General features: G+C 54.4%; 1 protein-coding gene across 2 annotated transcripts; it reads right to left on the bottom strand.

Moving 5' to 3' along the window:
* Positions 1–67: 67 nt before the first annotated feature.
* CNNM1 (cyclin and CBS domain divalent metal cation transport mediator 1) lies at positions 68–19,023 on the bottom strand. 2 transcript variants are annotated; one of them, XM_086466667.1, is made up of 12 exons: positions 17,505–19,023; positions 7,371–7,514; positions 6,655–6,795; positions 6,209–6,378; positions 5,916–6,015; positions 5,691–5,738; positions 2,724–2,786; positions 1,512–1,675; positions 1,122–1,299; positions 639–860; positions 430–546; positions 68–147 (listed from the first exon to the last, which is right to left on the bottom strand). In XM_086466667.1, exons 1-12 carry the CDS (start codon positions 19,021–19,023, stop codon positions 68–70), a joined length of 2,946 nt encoding a protein of 981 aa, XP_086322793.1. The 2 variants fall into 2 exon arrangements, with proteins under 2 accessions (XP_086322793.1, XP_086322794.1); XM_086466668.1 differs by having other exon boundaries at positions 639–752.
* Between the last annotated feature and the right edge of the window lie 2,120 nt (positions 19,024–21,143).

The raw sequence follows: 21,143 nt of genomic DNA, 5'->3' as shown, positions 1-21,143 counted from the left end.
CCAAGAGGCAGGTTCCTACCTTCAGTCTGCGTGGGCCTCCAGCACTATGCTCCAGCCACACTGCTGCTCAGGTGATTAATGGGGCGAGATTGGAGCTCTCCTCTGGTGTCTTCTCACCCTCCAGCGATGACCGCTGCTTGCGCCCACCTGCAGCAACGAAGGTGCCTGGGGTGCTGGGGGCCAAGGATGCTCAGGACAGGGGGTGCATAGGGTTGGGTCAGGACCAGGTGGCTGGCTCTGCTTGAGCTAGCCCTAGCTGCAGTTTTGCCTGCTGCTGGGGTGCTGCCACAGAACCAGGCTGCCCCCCTGCTCCACACCAGCCCCATGCAGGGTGTCCCTAGGACGTGGCTGGGGAGCAGCCAGCCCAGGCAGCTGGGTGCTAGGGCAGAGCTCTCCCCTGGGTGCTCTCTCCCCGGGTCGGTCACTCACTGAGGGATCTCAGCAGCCTCCTGCCCAGCGTCTCCTCAGAGCTGCTCGGCGATGAGCTGGTCCCAGCCTCTGTGCCTGGGGACTCTGCCTCCAGGACGGTGCTGCAGCACTCACTGTCTGCAAAAGCCCAGTGTGGCTGCAGCGCCCCGGTGCCCCGTAGCCCTTGCAACCCCCAGGGTCGCATGTGTACGTCCCCCAGCCAGACTCACTCTGACGCTTGCTGTTCTCCTCGTTGTCAGCCAGCTCCTCCTGGATGAAGGGGATGCCCTCCATGCGCAGGAACACGGACTCGCTGGGACTGCGCAGCCCCTCCGAGCGGCTGCCTGCAGGGAGACAGGGCAGGCGTGGTAGCAGGGCAGGGAGGTGCTGTGCCCTGGGGCAGGACACAGCAGGCTGCCAGCCTCTGCAGCAGGTCCCAGTGCCAGGGACCCCTGGGAGACAGGAGCACATGGCAATGTGGAATAATGTGCCTGCACACTTGCACGTGTGTGTGTGTGTGTGTGTGTGTGTGTGTGTGTGCAGGCACAGAACAGCGTCCACAGGTGTGTGCAAACACGCACGCGCCCCAGGCCATGTGCAACTGTGTCTCGACAGTGGCATGCCTGTCATGCCAGCAGGTCCCAGCACAGCCACCCCCAGGGGACACACAGCATTGGTCTGTGGCAGGGAAGGGACGCTGCTGGGTGACTCACACATGACACTGTTCTTCTCGTTCAGGAGGGTGGTGGGGTCCTCCTTGGGTGTCTGTGGGGTTCCCCGCGTGGTTGAGGCCTTGGTTGAATCCCGGTCAAAGGCCTCCATGTCGGGGGACTGGGGCGAGCTGTCCATGCGACTGGCCACCAGCGCGTTGTGGTACTGCTGCCGGGTGACCTGGGCACACAGACATGCATGCCCACCCCAGTGGGCACCAAGCCCTACCTGGACTTCCCGGTGACTTGGTGACACCAAACCCTGGGAAGCAGGAGTGAGGGACTCCCCAGCACCCACTGGGCACCCACCAGGCTCCCAGGGCAATGCAGGGTGAGAGGGTGCCTAGGCAGGGGGTGGCTGGGGTGGGACAGTCCCTGCCAGCCCAGAAGTACCTTGACAAACTGCACATCGCAGAGGATGTGAACGGAGTAGTCGGGCGTGTAGATGTTGTTGCTGCTGCTGTGGAGCTGCGTGGTGCTGCCCCCGTAGTCGTTGTGTTCCCGGTTGGGGGACTCGGAGCGGTTGAGCCCGCTGCACCGTGATGGTGACCTGTTCACTGCAGGAGAGGACAGCGGAGAGGCAAACACTTACTCTCACTCGTGGTGCTGCTTGTGTCCCTGGTACTGGTGCAGGGCCAGGGTGGACCAGTCACCTCCAGCGGCTGTCCCCCATGCACACTGGGGCTGGCAGGGGCCCTACAGGGACCTGCGGGTGGCTGGGGGGTGGGGTGGGGTGTGTGTCTTCCTCAGTGCACACTGGCAGCAGAGGCTCCGTGCCATGCCAGTCCCACGCAAACCAAAGGGACCAGGCAGGCAGGCATCTGACCTGGCACCAGCAGGAGAGGTTAGGGCTGCTGCCTGCTGCCTGCCTGTCACACTGACTGACTGACAGCTCCCCTGCTAACGCAGACCTTCTGCATGGCATTTGGCACGAATTCTCCTGGTTGCAGCTGGCAGCCCATGGGGTTTACTTAACCTGCCTCGAGGGCACACTCCTGTCTACCCTGACTCCAGAACAGGAGCAGAAGATGCCACAGCAAGCTGGCCCATCATTCACATTGACTGATGGCCTCTGACCATGGTGTAATGGATTTTGTGTGGTCAGTGATTTATTAGGGAACATAGGCAGCTTGTTCCTTGCATGGGTGACGTCAACATCTTGCTGACTTTGCTCTGCTGCTAAAACGCCCTTCTATTACCCAGATTGCCAGAAAGCAAGCAAAGCAGAACAGCGTACATGCAGGGCTGTGGGTAACCGTGGTCAGAAGCAGCAAGAAGCAAGAAAACCCAAGCACTTAGTGCAGGAAATTACAGAACTTCACACCAAAGAAAGCCTGAGCAGTCCATGGGTCCCCCTTGTTCCCATCCCATTCTTCCTGGGGTTTGCATCATACCGGGGAGGCTGTGGCAGGGACAGGGCTGCTGTCCCCTATCTGCCACCCATGCTCCAACCCTGAAGGGCTGCCCGGTGTGGTGTGCTGTGGTTGCTTCTCTCCTGGTGCTGCCCACCATGCAGGGTGGAGTGAGCTTGCTGTACCATGCACAGAGATCTGGAAAGAGCCTGGCACATATCTGCAGGTCCCTGACAAAGCCATGTCCTGTTACCTGGAGAGCCAGCTAGGGAGTCCCCTCTGCTGAAGGCAAAGGTACGGGATACGGAGACGGGCACTGCAGAGAGAAGGAGGGGGAAGGAAAGGAGGGGATGGGGGAGGGCAAGGGATGGAGGTAAGGGTGGGGGACAGACCAAGAGGAAGAATGAGAAAAAGAATCATGTGCCAGCAGCCCTGGGCCAGGCTCCCACCACTACCTCCAGCATCCCTTCCCACCCTTCTTACTCCCTCCTGCTTCTGCTTTGGGGAGACACTCGCCAGCCCCGGGGACAGGTACACAGACTTGAATGCTGTAAATCAACAGACTGCTCTGAGACCAGGTGAGAGGAGGTGAGGCTTGGGGGGACCAGCTCCTGCCAGGCCTGTCTGCACAGCCACGGTGTGGGCAGAAAGCATCTTCCTCACATCGTCTGAGTGCTGGCACCCTGCTCCAGCCCTTCGCCAGCCACTGCAAGGAGAGGGGACTTTATGGTCACCTTGTGCCACCTAGGAGATGGGCAGAAGCTAAATGAAGTCACCCTGCTTGGCATCTGGGATGCTTCTATGTGTGCAGGCAGCTGGCAGAGAGGGAATGTGCTCTGCAACAGCCCTTGTCTCCACACAGCCCCACAGCTGCAGGCAGGGGCTGGCAGGAGCCCCTCAGCATGATGCAAAGCAAAGGCATTCACGCCCAGCCACCTGCAGCTCCCTGCAAGGCTCTGGGTCTCAACAGACTTTGGGTGATGCCGAGAGGAGCCACCCACCGGGAGCTGCTCCATGTGGGAACCACAAGAAGCCAGGACCTATTGCCACAGAGAGGGCACATGACTGGACGTTCACTTTCCACATTTTATTGCCATGGGTTACAGCAGCAGTGACAATTTCAGGGGCAGGCGTTCCCCCTCCCTGTGACTTGCTGCCTGCAGGGAGCTGCCCCGCTGCCCTCCACAGCATTCCTGGGCCATGCCACAGCAGTGCAGGCCTCTGTGGGGGAGCATGGAGAGACTGGCATGCAACGTGAGCAACGCACTCATTAATACCTCCTGATGCTCCATCTTTGCTCTCACTGCTGGCAGCACCCACCTCAAAAGCGGTGGGAGAACCGAGCCCGCCACTTCCTCCAGCCACAGCCTCACTTCCCCCAGCTGCTGGCCCTCCTGCCCAGGCCACACTGCCCTCCCTCCAGCCACTGTGCCCGCAGCATGGCTGCAACGCTCTAGGGACTGTCCGCTGCCTACGTGATTAATGTTTTTAAATTGCTTCGAAGGTAAAACCCTCGGGGAAATTTGCTCTGCAGCCTCCTCCTTCTGCTCTCCCCACTCCTGCCCCAGTAAATCCTGTTCCATGTTCTCCCGTGGACTGAAACCTTCTGCAAATAAAAGTCCAGGCAAAGGCACCAGCACAAAGTGCTGCCCAGAACAACCTCATCCAGCCAGGAACAAAGGACAGGTTGCTAACCACCAGCGCTCACTCCCTGCCCTCACTGCCCAACCCGCCGTGGGGCTGGTTGTGCCGGGTCTCTGCTGCCGCACGCCTGCCCTGGCTGGCAACACCAAAGATCACCTGGTGATAAAAAGGTTGCATAACAATGGTTAATTAATAACTAATTGTTAAATGTTCAAGGGAGATGCCTTGCAACCTCTGCCTCCCACCCTGCCCCCTTGCTGGCCAGGGGCGCGGCACTGCACACGTCCTGTGGCAGGCAGGGGTGGCTGGATGGCAGAAAACATCTCGTGACACAGCGTCATGCATGAGCACGGGGAGCAAAGGAGCCCTGAGTGGCAGTGTCCTGGCGGGCAGCACTGCAGACACGCATGGCCACACCGGCACAGCTCCCACCGTGGCTCATGCCCTGCCTGTCCCGTGGCCCGCAGGCAGCACCCGCTGCCTGAGCCCCAGCGGGGCCCTGGGGACAGTCACCAAGGGCATGGCAGCATTGGGCCATGCAGCAATGTCCCAGGGGAAAACAGATGCTTTATTTATTCCTTCTGTCTAAACCAAGCACACTGTGGACACACAAGGGAGCAGGAATGCACACTGAGGGGTTAATCCAGCCGCCCACGAACCACCCTTTGGAATGGAAGCAAAGCAGGCAACAAGAAACAGGTGAACTCTAGAGCTGCACAAAGACTGGAATGCATGGGACTGACAGTCACCTGCCCCAAGGGTCTCTCCCTCTTCTCTCCATGACTTCTCCTTAGTGGGGTCCTGTTTTGACTAGGCACCCTGCGCATCCTTGGCTTACCACTAGCACTGTGACATCTAGGGTTTAGGATGAGGGCTGTGCCAGACTGTGGGTGGGCAGCACCTCTGCCTTCTCCCAAATCTCCAGGCACTAAACATTTGCAGGAGTGATCAGCAAAGAAGGTGGGGGGGCTCACTGGCTCCCCTGACCAGAGATCCCTCTTAACCCCTGCAAGCAGGGGATCTCCTCATTAATCCATCAGCTCTGCAGGCAGGGAATTCAGTGGCACTGGAGCATCTACTTTTAACTCAGTTAACTTCCCCCCCCCCGAGCTCATAGGTAAATTGACCCATCTCTGCAGCTCCCAAGCAGCCCCTGTTCCCCTGGCACGGGACCCACGTTCAGCTCGTGCTCTGAGCCTCAGGAATGCAAATGGATCCAGAGGTGTTACACTGAGACCAAGGTGCACCGTGCCAGAAGTCACAGGGTTTACTGCTCCCATCTGCGTGGGCACACTGCTGCCCATGGGCAGTGCCCCTTGCAGTGCCAGCCGTGCTGGGATGCATCCACAGGGATCCAGCACATGGCTAAAACCTCAAAGGGACCTCAAAGTCCTTCTGTGGGGACTCTGCTAAATCAGCCCCTCAGAATGTTGTTTGTTCACCAAGTTTTTTAAAGGGTGTGACCCCAGCACAGAGCCCAAGCTGCTCTGCAAGGGGTGCAAACCCATCCCTCCTCCAGCCAGCTGCTGCTGCGGAGGAGAGGTTTTAGAGCCCCAGACTGTCCCAAAAGACTTACACAGGAAGGAGGATCCAGCCAGGCTGCCCACCTTCCGCACGTCGTTATCTGAAATGACAGTCAGAGGTGTAGGAATCGCAAAGAAAGGGCTCCCGCCTGGCCTGTGCCCCACAGCAGGGCCACCCCACACCATGGCCAGCACTTTCTGCTGGCCACCAGCTGGCTTAGCCCCATGGAGGCTGCAGAAGCAAAGGCAGGGCTGGATGGAGCCCGCAGAGCCCTTACCTGAGGAGACAACAGCCATGATGGCGGGGACGCCGTAGTAGGTGAACGCTCCGTTCTCAAACCGCAACCCTTCCTTGCCAACCTCCACCTCCACTTTCCCCTGGAAGGAGAAGGAAAACCTGCTCAGACAGGCACCCTGCGCTCCTGGTCACCGACCCACCCAGGGCTGCAGGGACCTCCACTATCCTGTACGAGAAGACGGGCACCTCCGCTGGCAGAAGGAGCCGAGAGCAAGGTGGTAAGGAAAGACAGGCCACCCCCTGCCACCCTCCACTCGCTGCTGCCCCAGGCACCTGCAGGATGAGGACAAAGTAGTCGACGGGGCGGTTGCGCTGGTAGAGGTAATGTTCCGCTGCCTTCTTGTTCTTTCGGTCGTACTTGAGCTCCTGGATGACGTTGGGGTGTTTCAGGAGCCGCAGCAGGATCTTCTCAGAGAGGTATGGGGACTTGAAAGGCTCCACTTCTAGAGGGGAGGCAACACATGCTCGCTCAGTGGGGTCAGGGCTGCAGGGAACTGCTCATCCTCTGAGCTGCACGGCCTCAGCCTCAGCACCCTGCTGCACAGAGGGGACCCAAACACAGACCGACGATGGTGGAGCAGCAGGATGCCCAGGGTAGGGGTCCAGACAGGTGGAAACTGCTCGCTGATGGGGGAGCCCAACCCAGGAACAGCTCAGGGATGCCCTGCAAGCTCGTGCTGCTGCCAGGAGACACAGGGCTTGCACAAGGGCAAAGGTACCTGTTGCCATGAACCGATGCGTAGCCAGGAGGAGCTGCGGGGAGATCTTCACCTTCATCTCGCTGTCTGAGAGCCTGAAGATGGAGAAGTCCTGGGGCTTGCGTCCCCGGTGGGGCACCCGCTCCTTCTTCCGATTGTCCGCTGCAGGGCAGAAAGCAGAGCAGTCTCCTGCCTGCAGCAGCCACAAAGCCACTGCAGCTGCAGGGCCCCATACCACATGCACACGTATATAGAGAGGCACGTCTTGCTGCACCCTATGGCAGGGCTGCTGCGGAGCAGCAGCTGGAACAGCGAGGTGCACAAAATGTGCCATGCATCACAGCCCTGGGAGCAGCTCCCTAGGGAGGGAGCAGGGTGGTGAAACATGCTTCTTTCTCAGAACAACTCCTGGGTTGTCCTGGCTGGATGCATCACCCAGAGCTGGAAAGGAGCTTGGGAACCACCCATGGGCACTTCACGCACAACACACTGGTCCCTGGGTCAGGCCCTGCTCAGCCATTGGCTGCTGATGCTGGTGCTTTTCTATCTGAAGCATTCAAGACTCCCTGACACCTGACCAGCATCTCCATCATTCTTGTCTTTCCCACCATGACTGTGAATTGCTCTGGGGAAGGATCATGTTTTTTTCTGGCCTGTTTCCTACCCACATGTCTGTCTGTCTGTGCGGGGTCCCACCCTGGCTCCTGCAACCACAGCAGCTGCTCTGGGACACTAACTGTACAGGTCTGTCTCATCCAGGATCTCGGACTTGATGATCTCCTCAATGACATCCTCCAGGGTGACAATGCCCATCACCTCGTAGAACGGGTCTCCTTCCCCTTCGTTGTTCACTCGCTGCACGATGGCCAGGTGGGACTTTCCTGCGGGGGAGAGCAGAGCAGCCGTGAGACTCCCACTCCTGGTGAGAGGGGTCCCCAGCACAGCAGGCTGGCAGGTGGACAGGGCTCGGTGGGAGGCATGGATCACAGCCAAATCTCACAAACAGCCACTGTCATCCAAATGCACCCCAACCATGCTAACCCAAGGAGAAGGGCTGAACACACAGCCCAGCCTAACAGGGCTGCTGCTCCCCAGGCTTATTTCTAGGTGTCACAGGACTCTGTCTGGCTCTTTTTTTGGTGCCACTTGCTTTCTTTACCTAGGAAATCTGCTGCAAGTCACTCTGTTTAGCTCTTTGACAGCCTCCTGTGCAGGAATGAAGTGTACATTACATCAGGTGCTTCTTACTTACCCTCGGCTTCATTGGCACAAGATAACTCTAACAGAGTAATGAGACAGAGTCCTCCAACACATAAATGTGAGTGTGTCCTTGGGCTCTACTGGTTTCCCTCATCCTCCTGCTGTTTTCCCATTCTGTTGTTAATTATCTTTCCTATCAAATTGCCAGGCACAGCTCCCGCACATCTTTCTATCCATCACTGTCTGGGCTGATTCTAAAGCTTTTCTCAAAATACGGGCAAAGCCTCCAGCTCCTCGGAGCAGCAGCTGGTTTTAATGCAGAAATGTGTATGTTTGCAGCTTTCAGCCCAGCTCCTGCAGAACTCTTGGGTGAACCATCTGGACACAGAGGCTGAACACTTTTCAAGCCATCAGCTTGCACCTGAACGTCTTCTCCAAACCCTGCCCCTGACAGCACCTCCTCTCTGTTACCTTAAGCAGACTGGGACCGGGACCTTCAGCTGCACTGATGGTGACTTCTGCCTGGAAGGAGTTTCAGCTTTCTCACTTGCCCCAGTGAGCTGGCAGCTCTGCTGACACATTCTCAGGCTTCTTGCTTTTGGCATACTTGAAACATCGCTATTTGTTTTCGCACATCCTGCTCTCTGTAAGCTGTTTTGACTTCTTCAACTTCTCCCTTCCTTCATTGTCTGCTCTGGTTTATGCTCCTGCTCAGCAGCTTGACCAGAACCTGACTTCCAAGCCACAAACAACTTCTGGGTTTCTAGCTCCAATGTATTCTTGGACCTGCCAACAAACAGCACTGGTCTTACTGCCCCTGTGGCTCCCACACTACTCAGCAGCGCACACAGGTTCTGAACCTCTAGTTTTCCATAAAATGTTAAAAATGTCCTTCATCGGCCCCACAGCCAACAACTTTCCCTCTCTCTCTTTGCTCTGCGTGCCTGGGGTCTCCTCTTGCAATGCCTGCACAAACCCAACTGTACCATGGGCACTGCAGGGACCTCTAGAAACCTGCAAACACCTTATTTTCCCCACGGGCCCAGAGCTGAGGTCCTTGAACAGCAATGGTCACCCAAAAGGGCAGCAGGTCCCTTCTGCTATGCCTCTGCATCTGCTTCTCCCATAAAGACTCTCTAACAAACTCGCCTGCTGCTCTGGACAAGGGTGTGCGAACAGTGCTTATGCATAAAGACGCCGTAGGGGTGGGCTCCTCCCTGCTGCACAGCTCCCTCCTCACCCACTGGTGCCTTCTGGCTCATCCCCATGGAGGTGACGGGACGAGCACATCCAGGGCAGCCCAGCAGTCCCACCAAACACATCTTACTGGGGACCATGAAACCTTCAAATAACCCTGCCCTGGATTTAAGACAAGCAAACGACACTTCTCAGCTGAAGATCAGCACTACACATTTCTCACAGAAAAGCTTGGGCATTTTCCACAGTATAAATCCCCTCCTCCTCATACCAAGCTTTTATTGCAAGATTTCAGAGAGCAGCTCGCTGCCTCCCACGCCTACAGAATTAGAAACAAGAACATAACATTGCATCAAGTAGCACTGAGGTACACTTTAAAAACCCAAATCAATAGCCTTGGGGCATTGAAAATTCAACATGTTCTTTGGACCAGCCTATTTCACTCCTTTTTGTACATGGATTTGTACATCTTGTCTGTTCAGTGGGTAATAAAGCAACACGGCTTCAGACTTAAAAAGAAAAAAGCAGCAGAATTGGCCATAAGACAGCAGCAACAGCTACGTTTCATCTTAGCAAAGTCCAGCTTTTGAAAATGTCTCCTTTGCCAAACTCCACTCCCAAACATTGGGGCCATCTGGTCTCTTACAAGTCCTTGGGTGAGTGAGGAGAGGGAAAAAGTTATTTCTTTTGGCCAAAAGCTTGTTGTTAATGACATTTACATGCAACCCAAAACCACTGAGCCCTTACAAAAAGCTTAGGTGCTACTTAAAGGCAGTCAGAGAGTAATGGAGGCAATTCTTTTTTTGGCCAAACACTTAGATCAACACTGTAATTTACTCTAGAGCAGCTTCAGAAAAATGTGATTCCAGCTACATGTTCATGTAGCAGCAAATGAGATTATTTAGAAATAACCCAGCACTGCTATTCTGGAAGGAGACCCACGGTTTCACTGCACTAGGGGCAGAGCCAGGAGGGCTGTTAAGAGTGCTCAAGAGTTCTTTATTTTCACAGAAAATAAACACTTACAGCCAAACTATAAACCCCTAGGTTTAGGTTTCCAGACTAATACCACATTAGAGATGGAGCAGGTACCCAGTGATGGAAAATCATTGCAATTCACGTGGTCGCTCCTGGCCCACACTGAGTAAGCTGATCCTAGCCCCTGCCTGGCCAGCTAATCACAAAACACCCCAAAACCCGCTCCCATCCCTGGCAGAGCTGGGTGCAAATGACTGCTGCTTCCAGCTGGCCCCTGCTGGGACAGGGCTGACCTGCCCTGATTTCCCACCTGAGGGACATGAAATCGTTTGCAAAGTCCCGCCCTCCAACCCGGCTGAGTCCTGGGTCTCCTCCTACCACTTTTCTAACAGGTCCTCTACATTTGGCTGTAAGGGTGGTGGGGATTTGCAGGTGCCCTGGCTTATGGTCATGGCTTGTTCCCTCGTGGGCTGGGGATGCTGCCAAGCTCAGCTGTATACCCCTGCCTGGCCCTGGGAGCTGCTATACTTGCACAGAGTAAAAGCAGTGGCTTTTGGAGCAGGTACGAGGGCAGAAGCTGGGCTATTTTATGAGGCGGAAGCAATATTGACGGGAAGGTGGCACAGGGACAGACTCAGGGACATCAGAGGGCTCACGTTCTCTTTGCCAGCCACTACCCTGCAGGTCTGCCTCAATGGGAGTACGACAGAGAGAGATAAATCACTTAAGCAAAACCCCAAACTTGATCTAAACCAACTTTAAGACCTGTAAAATGGATTCCAAAAAACATGCTATTGTAACCATTACTTGATAGCTCAAATGAAATGAACTATAAGGGTGAGCTGCTTCCCCGCTAGCAAGCTGTCACATATGAATTTTACAGGGCTATCACTGATGCAGGAAAACACAAGTGAAACACTTGAGAATCAAAGCCGTGGTTTGGCAAATGCTAGAACAAACGGGCAATTAACTTCACTTGTGTGAATAGCTCCCCCAGCCTCCGCAGGACTGCTCTCGCACAGGAAGTCTATAGGTGATTAAGTGTCTGCTCAGCATGGGATACAACTGTACTAAATTCTTTATGAGCTACATGAAATCTGCTCTTTTCAAACAACTGCTTCAGTAGAAAGTGAATGCCTCAAAATGCTAAATTACAGAGCTAATATAAACAGCGGAAAGCTTCCGGATGTAGCAAGCAGCTGAACAGATATCCAAACCTTTTATGCCCATTTTCAGGAGCCTTGTTTTTCATAGGTACATAAATGACCTTGGACTCATAGATCCACCTCAAAGCATCCTCCCCAATGGGAGAACAGGGTCTAAACACATGGAAATGCCTTTATTTGTGGGAAAGAAAATGCTGTTGGCTGCAAATATAGCCCAGACTACTTCCTTATCTTTTTTTTATGTAGGTGCTCTGCCAGAGGAACGTTAAAGATGCTTTAGCCTTGTCTCTTGTTCAACAGGATGAGCACTCTAAGCATGAAATCTATTTTAATGAATTTTATGGTAAGATCTAAAGCTGTTCCTAGGAGATCAAAGGCACAGGCACAAGCTACAAAATGGAAGGAAAAAAAAAAAAAGGGTAATTGGTAAATAAGGTCGATTTGTGAAACAACCATGATGTAACTGAAATCTATTTTCTGTGTGCTTTTTATCAGAGATCTCACCAGGGCCAGGGGCTGCCAGCATCTCCGTGCCCCCTTGCAGACCTGCATCTGAAGCAAGTGGGGACCCTGATTTGAACTTCTTGAACTGGAAATGTGAGCGTGTTCTTGTGTTACCACGACTTGGCACCAAGGGTGAAACCGCATGCCTGAGGAGTTGCACTTGGAGGCAATGAACATCTACACCTATACAGGGGGCAAATAACCAGAAGGCTGTGAGAGCACCCAGCTCTATGGGGAATCAGAGCTATGCGAAGGGAAAACTGTAAATCCTAACCTAATCTAGACCTTCCTCTGGATGAAGAAGAGAGAGATGAGAACTTCATCTGTTTACGTTGGTCTCTAGCAGAGTATAAAAGCCTTTCTCATACTCTCCTTTGGTGCTTTTCCTAACCCCAGGGAAAACTGGGGAAAAGACAGAATATTTGGAATAGCTGATGCATTACCATTGACAAAACAGATCAGGAGGGTAAGGGGGAAGATTAGAGAGGACACAGAGTCTCATCTTCCATCTGTTGTACAACAGGGTTCTGATCTGGGTATGACCCTGCCTGCCCACAAATGGTGGGTCCTCTTGCAGGTTACTTGGAGCCTAGGGAAGCCTACAAGGATGCCAAGGCTTTCTGAAGCTAAAAAACTTCTGAAGAGCCAATGCATTAGTGTCTCTAGCATAGGCCATTTTATTCTTTCCCATAGCTCAGTCTGAAGGTGCCTTTGACAGCTGCCAAGAGGGAGATGGCTGGATGGATGCCCTCTCCCCCAAGGACATGGCTCTCCTCTTGCTTTGCTGAACACCTCCCTGGTGTAGGCCTGCTTCTGCGCTTGCTGGGGTGGGGTAAAGCAGCACAGGATTCACACAGTAAGATTTATCACAGTTTTGGGGGAAAAGCAAAGTAATGTTTCAGGCAGAGTTGCAGCATGAGTCACTGAAACCATCTTTTGTGTATCAGCACCTCACCCACTCTCTGCCTGGCAATTGCCCTTCAGGGGACGTGTAAGGGGATAGTTCCTGGGTAACAAACAGCTCCTCAACCCATACAACTGGCTAGGGAGGTCATTGCTTCAGGCCATCAAGATAGTGGTTACCATCCTTGCAGAAATCTCTTGAAGGCCGACTTAAATTTCAAGCCGTGCTTTGTGCTTGCAATGACCACAGGCTCAGAAGGATAGTAAGGAAAGCAGCTGAAATGGTCCCGACCCAGTTCCTGGCAAGTGTAGGCAACTTTTCCAGCTACATTCAATTTGTCTGATAGAGGCTGTGGAGTATTTTGAAAAGCAAAGACAGACCCTAGGGCAGAGCTGTCCTCCACAGGACAGGCTGTTTTCCCTGCTAAGCCAGGAAGTTTGTTTTTGCAGACTTTACTTTTAGTAACTCTTAAAAGATGCCAAACCACAGAAGGCTAATTTGAGTTGCACCTCAGCCTCTGCCCTGCTACATCAAAATGAGCAAAAGAGCAAATTTCTACTGTTCTTCTGACAGAGGAAAATTACTTGCTGAAAGGTCCCACTGCTCTATACAGACTCCCCCAGGAAATCAGTCAACAAAATCCACAAACGACTTGAAGAATGGGTAAGACTATGGCTTCCCAAAGGCACTACAGAATGAGGATGTGGACCTCACAGAAGAGCTCGCTATGAGGACTGATATCACAGGACTGAGGCTGCAACATGCTTTGCTTTGGTTATCTTCTAGGGATGGAGGAGAAACAGACTGCATCACCCACAGCATTTCACACTGAATGAATGCATAAACTTTTCCTTTGAGCTCCATATTCCCAAGGTGAAGTTTTTCCTACTGGGACCTCATCTGCCCCTCTAGCTTTAGCTTGCTAAATATGGTGCAGCTATCTCTCCGGTGTATTAGGTATTTCCTCCTGGGAGCCTAGAATAAAGCTAGGTATTCTGAGACGTACCAATACAAATTGCCAAGAAATTGTCTCAAATTTTTGTCACTCCTTCTGTAGTTTCAGCTTCTTTCAGGCTGCTGGTGGCAAAGTTACCGTACTGGTATGTATTTTCTTATTTCTAGAGAAGAGGGGACACATTTTGTGTAGGGTCCTCCATTTAGCACTTGTATGTAAATGATGCACAACTCTGCATGCCTTCTATAATGACTCTGTCTAGCTTGCCTCAAAAGATGGCAAATTATTTCTCATTATTTATGAGTTCATTCCACTTAGTTTTGATGAGAAGATAAAGACAAAACCATCTTCTAGCACAAGTATTTCCTTCAGCTGGACCTGTCTTACGCTGCTGTAGCATTGTTTTTCAGCGCTGTTTTTGCAGCTGCCCTCCTCTTTTGGGCTGTGGGTGGAAGCCCAAGCTATCCTCTTGTAGGCAAGCCCCCCTTTAGTCCCCGCTGCTGTTTGCAGCCATCTCTGAGTTTTTCCCAATTCCCATTAGTGCCCCCAGTTTAACCATCTTTCTCCAGGAATTAGTGCCAGAAGAGACATCAAACAATGCCAGCAGCAGCAGGCTTGTGAAGGGTTTGATCAGTTGTGCTATGATGGGGCAAAGGCCATATTTTGTCAATATCAGGAGCTCGCAGCCGCTGTAACCACACTGGGCCATTCTAGGGGCTACTGAACTGTATGCTGCAATTTTCATACAATTTAAATGTTTTGTCAAGCTAACGCTACAAAACTGCCCTTCCCCAGGTCCGTGAAGGGTAACTCCATCTACACAGGGTCCTGCTGGAGGAGAGGGATTTGTGACTCATCTACGGATTAAACTCCAGGTGGATATCAATGCATCTTAATGGAACTGAGCTCAAAGGAGGTTTGGTGTGAGCATACCTAGAAACTAATGAAGGACAACTTCCTTCAAACCCTGCTATAAAAGACCAGAGAGGAAAAAAAGCTGATCATCTTCACAGCTACGACAGTGTAACGAGAGAAAAGAAATGCATCAGGTAAACAAGTATAACGGTGTAATATTCGTGAGTAGGAAGAGAGACAGAAAAGGGAGAGTGCTGCTGAAGGTGTGAGCAAGAGTCACAAGGTGCTGTATTTAATCATCCCTTGACATTTTCAGCAAGAAAGAACAAATGTCTGTGTACTATTGCAAGGAGCTCTGGTAGTGAAATTGTTGCTTATACATTATGCAAAAAAATGACATTATGGGCATAGTGGATGTGGCAGAACATTAATCACTAGTGAAACAGATCAGAAGTATACACTGCTATCCAGGAAAGAAAGAAATAAAATGTGACAGGTATTTTTCATAAACACTGTAATAACAAAAAGAAATAAAGGATACAGAAACTGTTTTGAGTTAATCATGTGAGAAGGAAAAGGAAGCTGGCAAAGTTTCTCTAGAGGTTTGGCAGGGGCCTAAGGACCTGGAGATGGTTATCAACGCCGTCCTTACCAGAGACTTTAATTTCCTAGAAAGAGACTGGGCCTTATCAGTGGGAGCATTTGCTGTCCTGCAGGCACCCTGGATGTGTGAAGTGATGAATGCCTTCATTAAGCACTCGCTCAACCAACAAGCAATCAGCCTACTCTCTAATTAGTGGAGATGTCACAGAAGACCTGGCCATGGAAAGCAACCTTGATTGGATCAAACAAGATACTTCATCATAATTCAAATGGACACAGAAAAGGAAACAGTGATGAAGATTCTTAATTACAAATGGGAAATCTTTATTTTAGAAATTAAATAGCCAAGTGAACAGGGCTAAAACAGCAGTGGATGGGACTGAAGGCAGCTGGGAGCGAAGATCTGTCGCAATGCAGGAGCTGGCACGGGAACCTGTGTTTAGAACTGGGAAAAGAGCGGTTAGGAGGGGTTCAGGGCTGGCCTGGGGGGTGGTGATCTACAAACACAGGGTGCTGGGGGTGACCAAATGCCTACAAATAGGGGAAAGATGAATCGGAAGAGAACAGCAGCACCTGGGGAGAAGAACATTTGGGGGAAGAGCTAGAATTGCTAAACACCATGCTGAGTTAGATACTAAGGCTAAAAGCAGGCTTCTCAGCCATGTAATTTAGAAAACACAAGGAGAAATTAGGTGGGAACAGAAATAAGTTTTAGGGAGAGCTGTATGTAGGGGCTGCAGCAAAATGCCCCAGAAGGCCATGACAGCAAACAGATGTAAGGAAGGAAGAGCCTGAAGCGAAATGCCAAGAGTTCAAAGGAGCAATGCTGAAGAAGGACGGATAATCTTCATTTGAGATTAACGTGAAAGTGCAGGCAGGTAGCAAGGCTTGTTAATGCACTTGTCAGCTCAGGGAGCAACACACAGAGGACATCCCTGTTGAAGCAGGGCAGAGAGGATGACAAGCAAAGGGCAGTGAGCTAAGCAACCACAAGTTCATTTCTATAGGTCTATTGATCCATAGGGTACCAGGCTGTAGAGCAAATTTGGAGGGGGAAGTAGTTAAACACATCAAAGTAAATCAGATCAAGTGCAGGGGAGGCTGACCAAGGGGGACTGTCCCAGTCATCTGACACCTTTGGTAACACCAAATCCTCTAGACAAGGGAGAGGTAGCAGAGACCTCCGGTGAACTTGAGTAACGTTGTAGTATCATGCAGGAAGCCACAGCTAAGGAACTGCGAACCACATAAGGAATTAGGAAGAGGAGAGACAAATGGTTCTGTTAGAAAAGGCATTGGTCCGAGGCGGGGGGGGGGGGGGGGGCGACTACTGCAGCTCATGAAGGTTGAACCCAGAGAGCAATCTTAATGCTTTTGCTAATGGTCTCGGTATAAAACCCAGGAATTTGCTGTTTTGCAGTGTTGGGAGTCTCCAGTCATGCTGAGGGGCAGAGAGGGTAGGTGTTGTGTGCCACACAGAACTCCTCTCCCTGTGATCCCAAGAGGTGGTGGGGACACCGATGTGCATCTCCGGAGAGGATACTGACCTGCATGTATCCACCGATCACTTTCCTGGCACACAAGAAACGTCCTATCCTCCCCTCCTCCCAGCTCTAAAAACGAGCACGGAGATGACTCACAGAGAGGCTTTCTCTGTATCTGGGATGAACCAGGTTGGCCTTTCTCACATGATCAGCTCTGCCTGCGGCAGAGCAGCCCCAGGCAGCCCCGGAGCCGGGTGCTATCCTCCCGCATTACATCATGCAGGATGTCACCGCTGCAGCCATTTCTTAAAGACTCACTCACCACGGTATGACATACCGAGTAACAAGCAGCAAAACACATTTCCCAGCGGGGGGAAAAAACACATGCTGTGTGTATTCTCAAGGTATGGCTAATGAAATACAGCTCTCAGCATCTCTGGGGCTGCTGGCAGCTGCTGCATTACGAATACAGTCACAGCTGCAAAAAAGAAGTACATCTCTTTCTAAGAGTTTAGGCTTTTCTGCTTCCTTCAAACCACTTGCACAGAAACACTTTCTAGACCTGCTTCTCACTGCCAAGCTGAAAACGCCAGAGTGAAGTAACAAGATGCGATCTCCTGCCATAAACTCCTCCACACAGAACAGATCAGAGAATGCTGCCTTGCCTGGCAGGGGTGTGAGGCAGGCACCGTGCCTGTGCTGCCAGGCCCCTGCAGAGACATCAGTCCTGCGGGACAGGCTCACCCACTGAGCCAGCAACCTCTGAGGCCAAAGACTCCCACAGCCTCCGTAACATCACAGGCACAACCAGCACCGACGGCCCTAGATCCACCCAGGGACTGTTCCATCAGGTGACACCGGGGTCACCGCCACACCAGCGCATGCAGGGCCCAACTCCCCCCAGCATCCCCGGGTCCTGCCAGGAGGCCAGGCAGGGTGGGCCGTGGGGTCTGCTGACATGGGAATCATTGGGGGTGCAGAGGGGTGGAGGGGAATCCCGGGGGGTGGCGGCCCGGCGGCCTCACCCTTCTTGAACTCCTCTAGCAGCGTGTCGAGGCGTGTGTCGTTGAAGACGCAGTGGAGCGGGCGGCGGTAGAAGCGTGTGACAGTCTGCAGGGGGGTGCAGTCATCGGGGTCGACAAAGGCCAGGTCCTTGACGAAGAGCAGGTCGACAATGTTGTCACGCCGGTCACCCTCGTAGACGGGGATGCGGGTGTAGCCGGAGCGGAGGATCTCGGAGACGGTGGCGAAGTCCAGCACGGCATCGGCACGGAGCATGAAGCAGTCGGCCAGCGGCGTCAGCACGTCCTCCACCACCTTGGTGCGCAGCTCCAGCGCTCCCTGCACCATGGCCAACTCCTCCCGCACCAGGTCGCCGTGGGGGCCGGCGGCGCGCAGCGTCTCCAGCAGCCTCTCCCGCGTGGAGAAGACGCTGAGCTCCTGCCGCAGCGCCCAGTCCAGCAGCCGGCTGAGCGGGTAGCAGAGGGGGAAGGCGGCCAGCATCAGCAGCCGGGTGAGGCACAGGGTGCGGGAGGCGATGGCCAGCCCGTGCCGCGAGCAGACGGAGTAGGGCAGCACCTCTCCGCCCAGGAAAACGGCGGCGGCGCACAGCAGCACCGGCAGCCAGGGCGCTCCCCGCGGCCCGCCGGCCGCCGCCGCCCCGCCGCCGGGCAGCGAGGCACAGAGCCAGCCGGCCAGCGCCGCGTTGGCCCCTGCCTGCCCCAGCAGGAGCGTGCACAGCAGGTAGGTGCCGCCGCCGCCGCGCACCGCCTGCACCCGCCGCGCCTGCTCCCGCTCGGCGGCCGAGCCGCTGTTGCGCAGGACGCGGAGCTCCAGCGGGTCCAGCGAGAGCAGCGAGAGGCGCAGCCCGCTGAACAGCGCCGACAGCCCCAGCAGCAGCAGGGCGCCCAGCGCCCGCAGCCAGCCCGCCTCGGGCAGCGGCAGCAGCCAGGCGCCCAGCGCCGGGGCGGCCGGCCGGACCCGCAGCAAGAAGCCGCCCGCCGCCCCGTGGTGCGCCCAGGCCCGCCCGTCCCAGGCGCACAGCGAGAAGAGCCGCCCGCCCGGCGCCGCCGCCGCCTCCCCCTTGCGCGGCTCCCGCACCCGCACCTCGGCCAGCGCCGAGCCCGCCGCCCCGCCCGAGCGCAGCGGCCCCACCACCTCCACGTCCGAGGCCCAGGCGCTGCGCTCCCGGCACCGCTCCGCCGGGCCACGCGCGGCCTTGCCCCCCGCCGCCGCCGGTGCCGCCTCCTCGATGAAGACGAGCCGCGGCTCCCGTTCCCCCGCCGGCCCGCGGCTGCCGTTGCCCTCGGGCTGCGGCTGGAAGTAGAGGCGCAGGAGGAAGCGGCTCCCCTCCGCCGCCTGCACCGCGCCGCCCTCCAGGGACACCCGGCCCGGCGCCGTGTCCTCGGGCCGCAGCCCCAGCAGCCAGGCGGCCACGGCCGGCGGCCGCGGCGATAGCGAGAAGAACAGCAGCAGCACGGCGCCCCGGCTCCGGCCCCAGCCGCCGGTGGGGCCGCCGCGCCCCGGGCCCGCCGTCGCCGCCATGCCGCTGCGCCGGCACCGCAGCGCCCGCCCGCCGCACCGGGACTGCAGCGGGGAGCCGGCGCGGCGCGGCGCGGCACGGCGCGGCGGCACACGTGGGCCGGGGGGGCGGGCAGCCGCCGCGCCACGTGCGACCGGGAGCCGGCCCGCGGCGCCCCGGCGGGAGGGGCCGGCGGAGGGGGGCTGCCGGGGCGCCTACGCGGGGAACGGGGAGGTGTGTGTAGGGGGGCTGTTCGCCTTCGGCCCCCGTGGGAGCATCCCCACGGCGGGCGGCGCCGTGCGCTCTCCCCACATCTGGCGCGGGGCTGCCCGGGAGCGCTTCCCCGGGGGTACGGGGCCGCCCCCACCCCCGGCAGCTAGGGAGACCTGCGGGCAACCGAGCCGTGCCCCAGCCACCCGAGCCGTGCCCCAGCCACCCGCGGCCGCACTCACTCCCGGTTTCACGCAGGGTGCGCTGTGTGCGGGGGACCGCGCCTCCCCGTGCGCTGGGCGGGTGAGGTTTGCTGGAAGGCTTTTGCCAGCAGTCTCTAAAGCTGGGGCGCGCAGTCAGCCTCCCTCTGTGGTCTGCCGAGGCCCAGCCCTTCCGCTTTTCAGTTCAAATTCATCCTTCTTCCCGTGGGAGTGATTTTAATTTAATTTAATTTTATTTTATTTTTAATTGGGGGCGGATAGTCTTTAGGTTTGCAGTCTTGCTAGGGAACAAATGTACCATGCTGTCGCTAACATTGTCTCATGTCTAGACTGGATGGGGAATGTGATACAAAACCGGGGTTTTGCAGCTTCAGGAGTATGTGCTGAAGAAGGTGCTTAGAGACTGTTGAAACTTGGGTCTTCTCTGGACCAGCATCCACGACAGCATGAAACGAGGCTGGGGAACTGGAACAGTCAGTTGCTTACAGCTATAACAGACTCACTAGTGACAAAGCAGGAAGCTAGTCAGAAAATGTCATGAAGGAAAAAGAAGTGCTCCAAAAATTCTAATTATTCACTCATTTTCCCACCCACGAAAATGGGGCACTTTTTGTGTCAGTATGTCAGCAGGCAGATTGGCATGAAAAGCTTTTAGGGCAATCTGCTCCTTGCTCTGTTGAGGGAGACTCTTCCCCCTCTCTGGGAGAGGCAGCTAAATTTTTCCCTTGAAATTGATTAATTCCCTGGGATTTCACAGGGGCTGTGCTGCTCCACAAGCTCTTGCTGATATTCCCCTTTCTAACTCCCCCCTAGCTCTAGCAGGGAAATACTGCCTGGTGCTCTACCTGGGCATAATTTACAGAGGAGCCAACTGGTAACCTTCTTTTTGCAGACCTTGCCCCAACTTGTATCACCTGAGGAACAGATTTCACAAACTGTCCTAAGCAGTACCTAGAGTGACTAGTGACAAACTCAGTCTGCTCCTGCCTTCCTATCTGCAGGTGGTGGGGACAAGCATATGGCTGCTCCTTCCTTACTAGGACTTTGTGGGAACTACTGCCTGAGACCATCCCAAAGTTTTGAAACTGCAGACTGCTGTCAGCACTGAATTTCTCGCAGATTTCTCGATGCTGAGAATATTGTAAAAACGGTCTGGTTTTGTGTGTCACTGCCATAGCATTTTGGATGGCTGTTTGGAAGCTGTACCCGTTGCCAGTAGTTACTCGTCTTTATTAACATGCAGATTAGATTCCTCAAAGATTTTCTGGTGAAGAGTTTCTCAGTATAGGAGCTGAAGACTGTGAATTACAGGCTTGCTTTTTTAGTTAAGTAAGTACTTGGAAAATATTCTTGTCCCTAAAACTCTTGTCACCAGAAATCCTCAGACAGCAGTTTGGAAACCACTGACAAGGCTAATACAACTGAAAACAACCCCATGGCACTGCAGGAGGAGGAACCACAAGGTGGCAATCTCTTTCCATACTTCAACCGGCAAAATAGACCTCTGGCAAAAAAAAAAAAAATCTCAGACAGTAACTGTGTAAAGCTGCAGCGATGGTCACGTCTTCTGTCTTCCAGAGTCACAACAACATTCGTTTCGATGATGGATTTTCTCTTCTGAACGCTTTTTCCTTTAGGATGAAACCCTCAGTCTTGAAGAGGTGGCACTGGAGGCTGCTCTTTGCTGTTTTTTCCATCCTTTGCCCCAAAAT

The sequence above is a fragment of the Leptosomus discolor genome, chromosome 6, assembly GCF_034619465.1.
Source record: "Leptosomus discolor isolate bLepDis1 chromosome 6, bLepDis1.hap2, whole genome shotgun sequence".
Taxonomy (NCBI): domain Eukaryota; kingdom Metazoa; phylum Chordata; class Aves; order Leptosomiformes; family Leptosomidae; genus Leptosomus; species Leptosomus discolor.
This window is presented reverse-complemented; position numbering and strand designations above follow the sequence as displayed.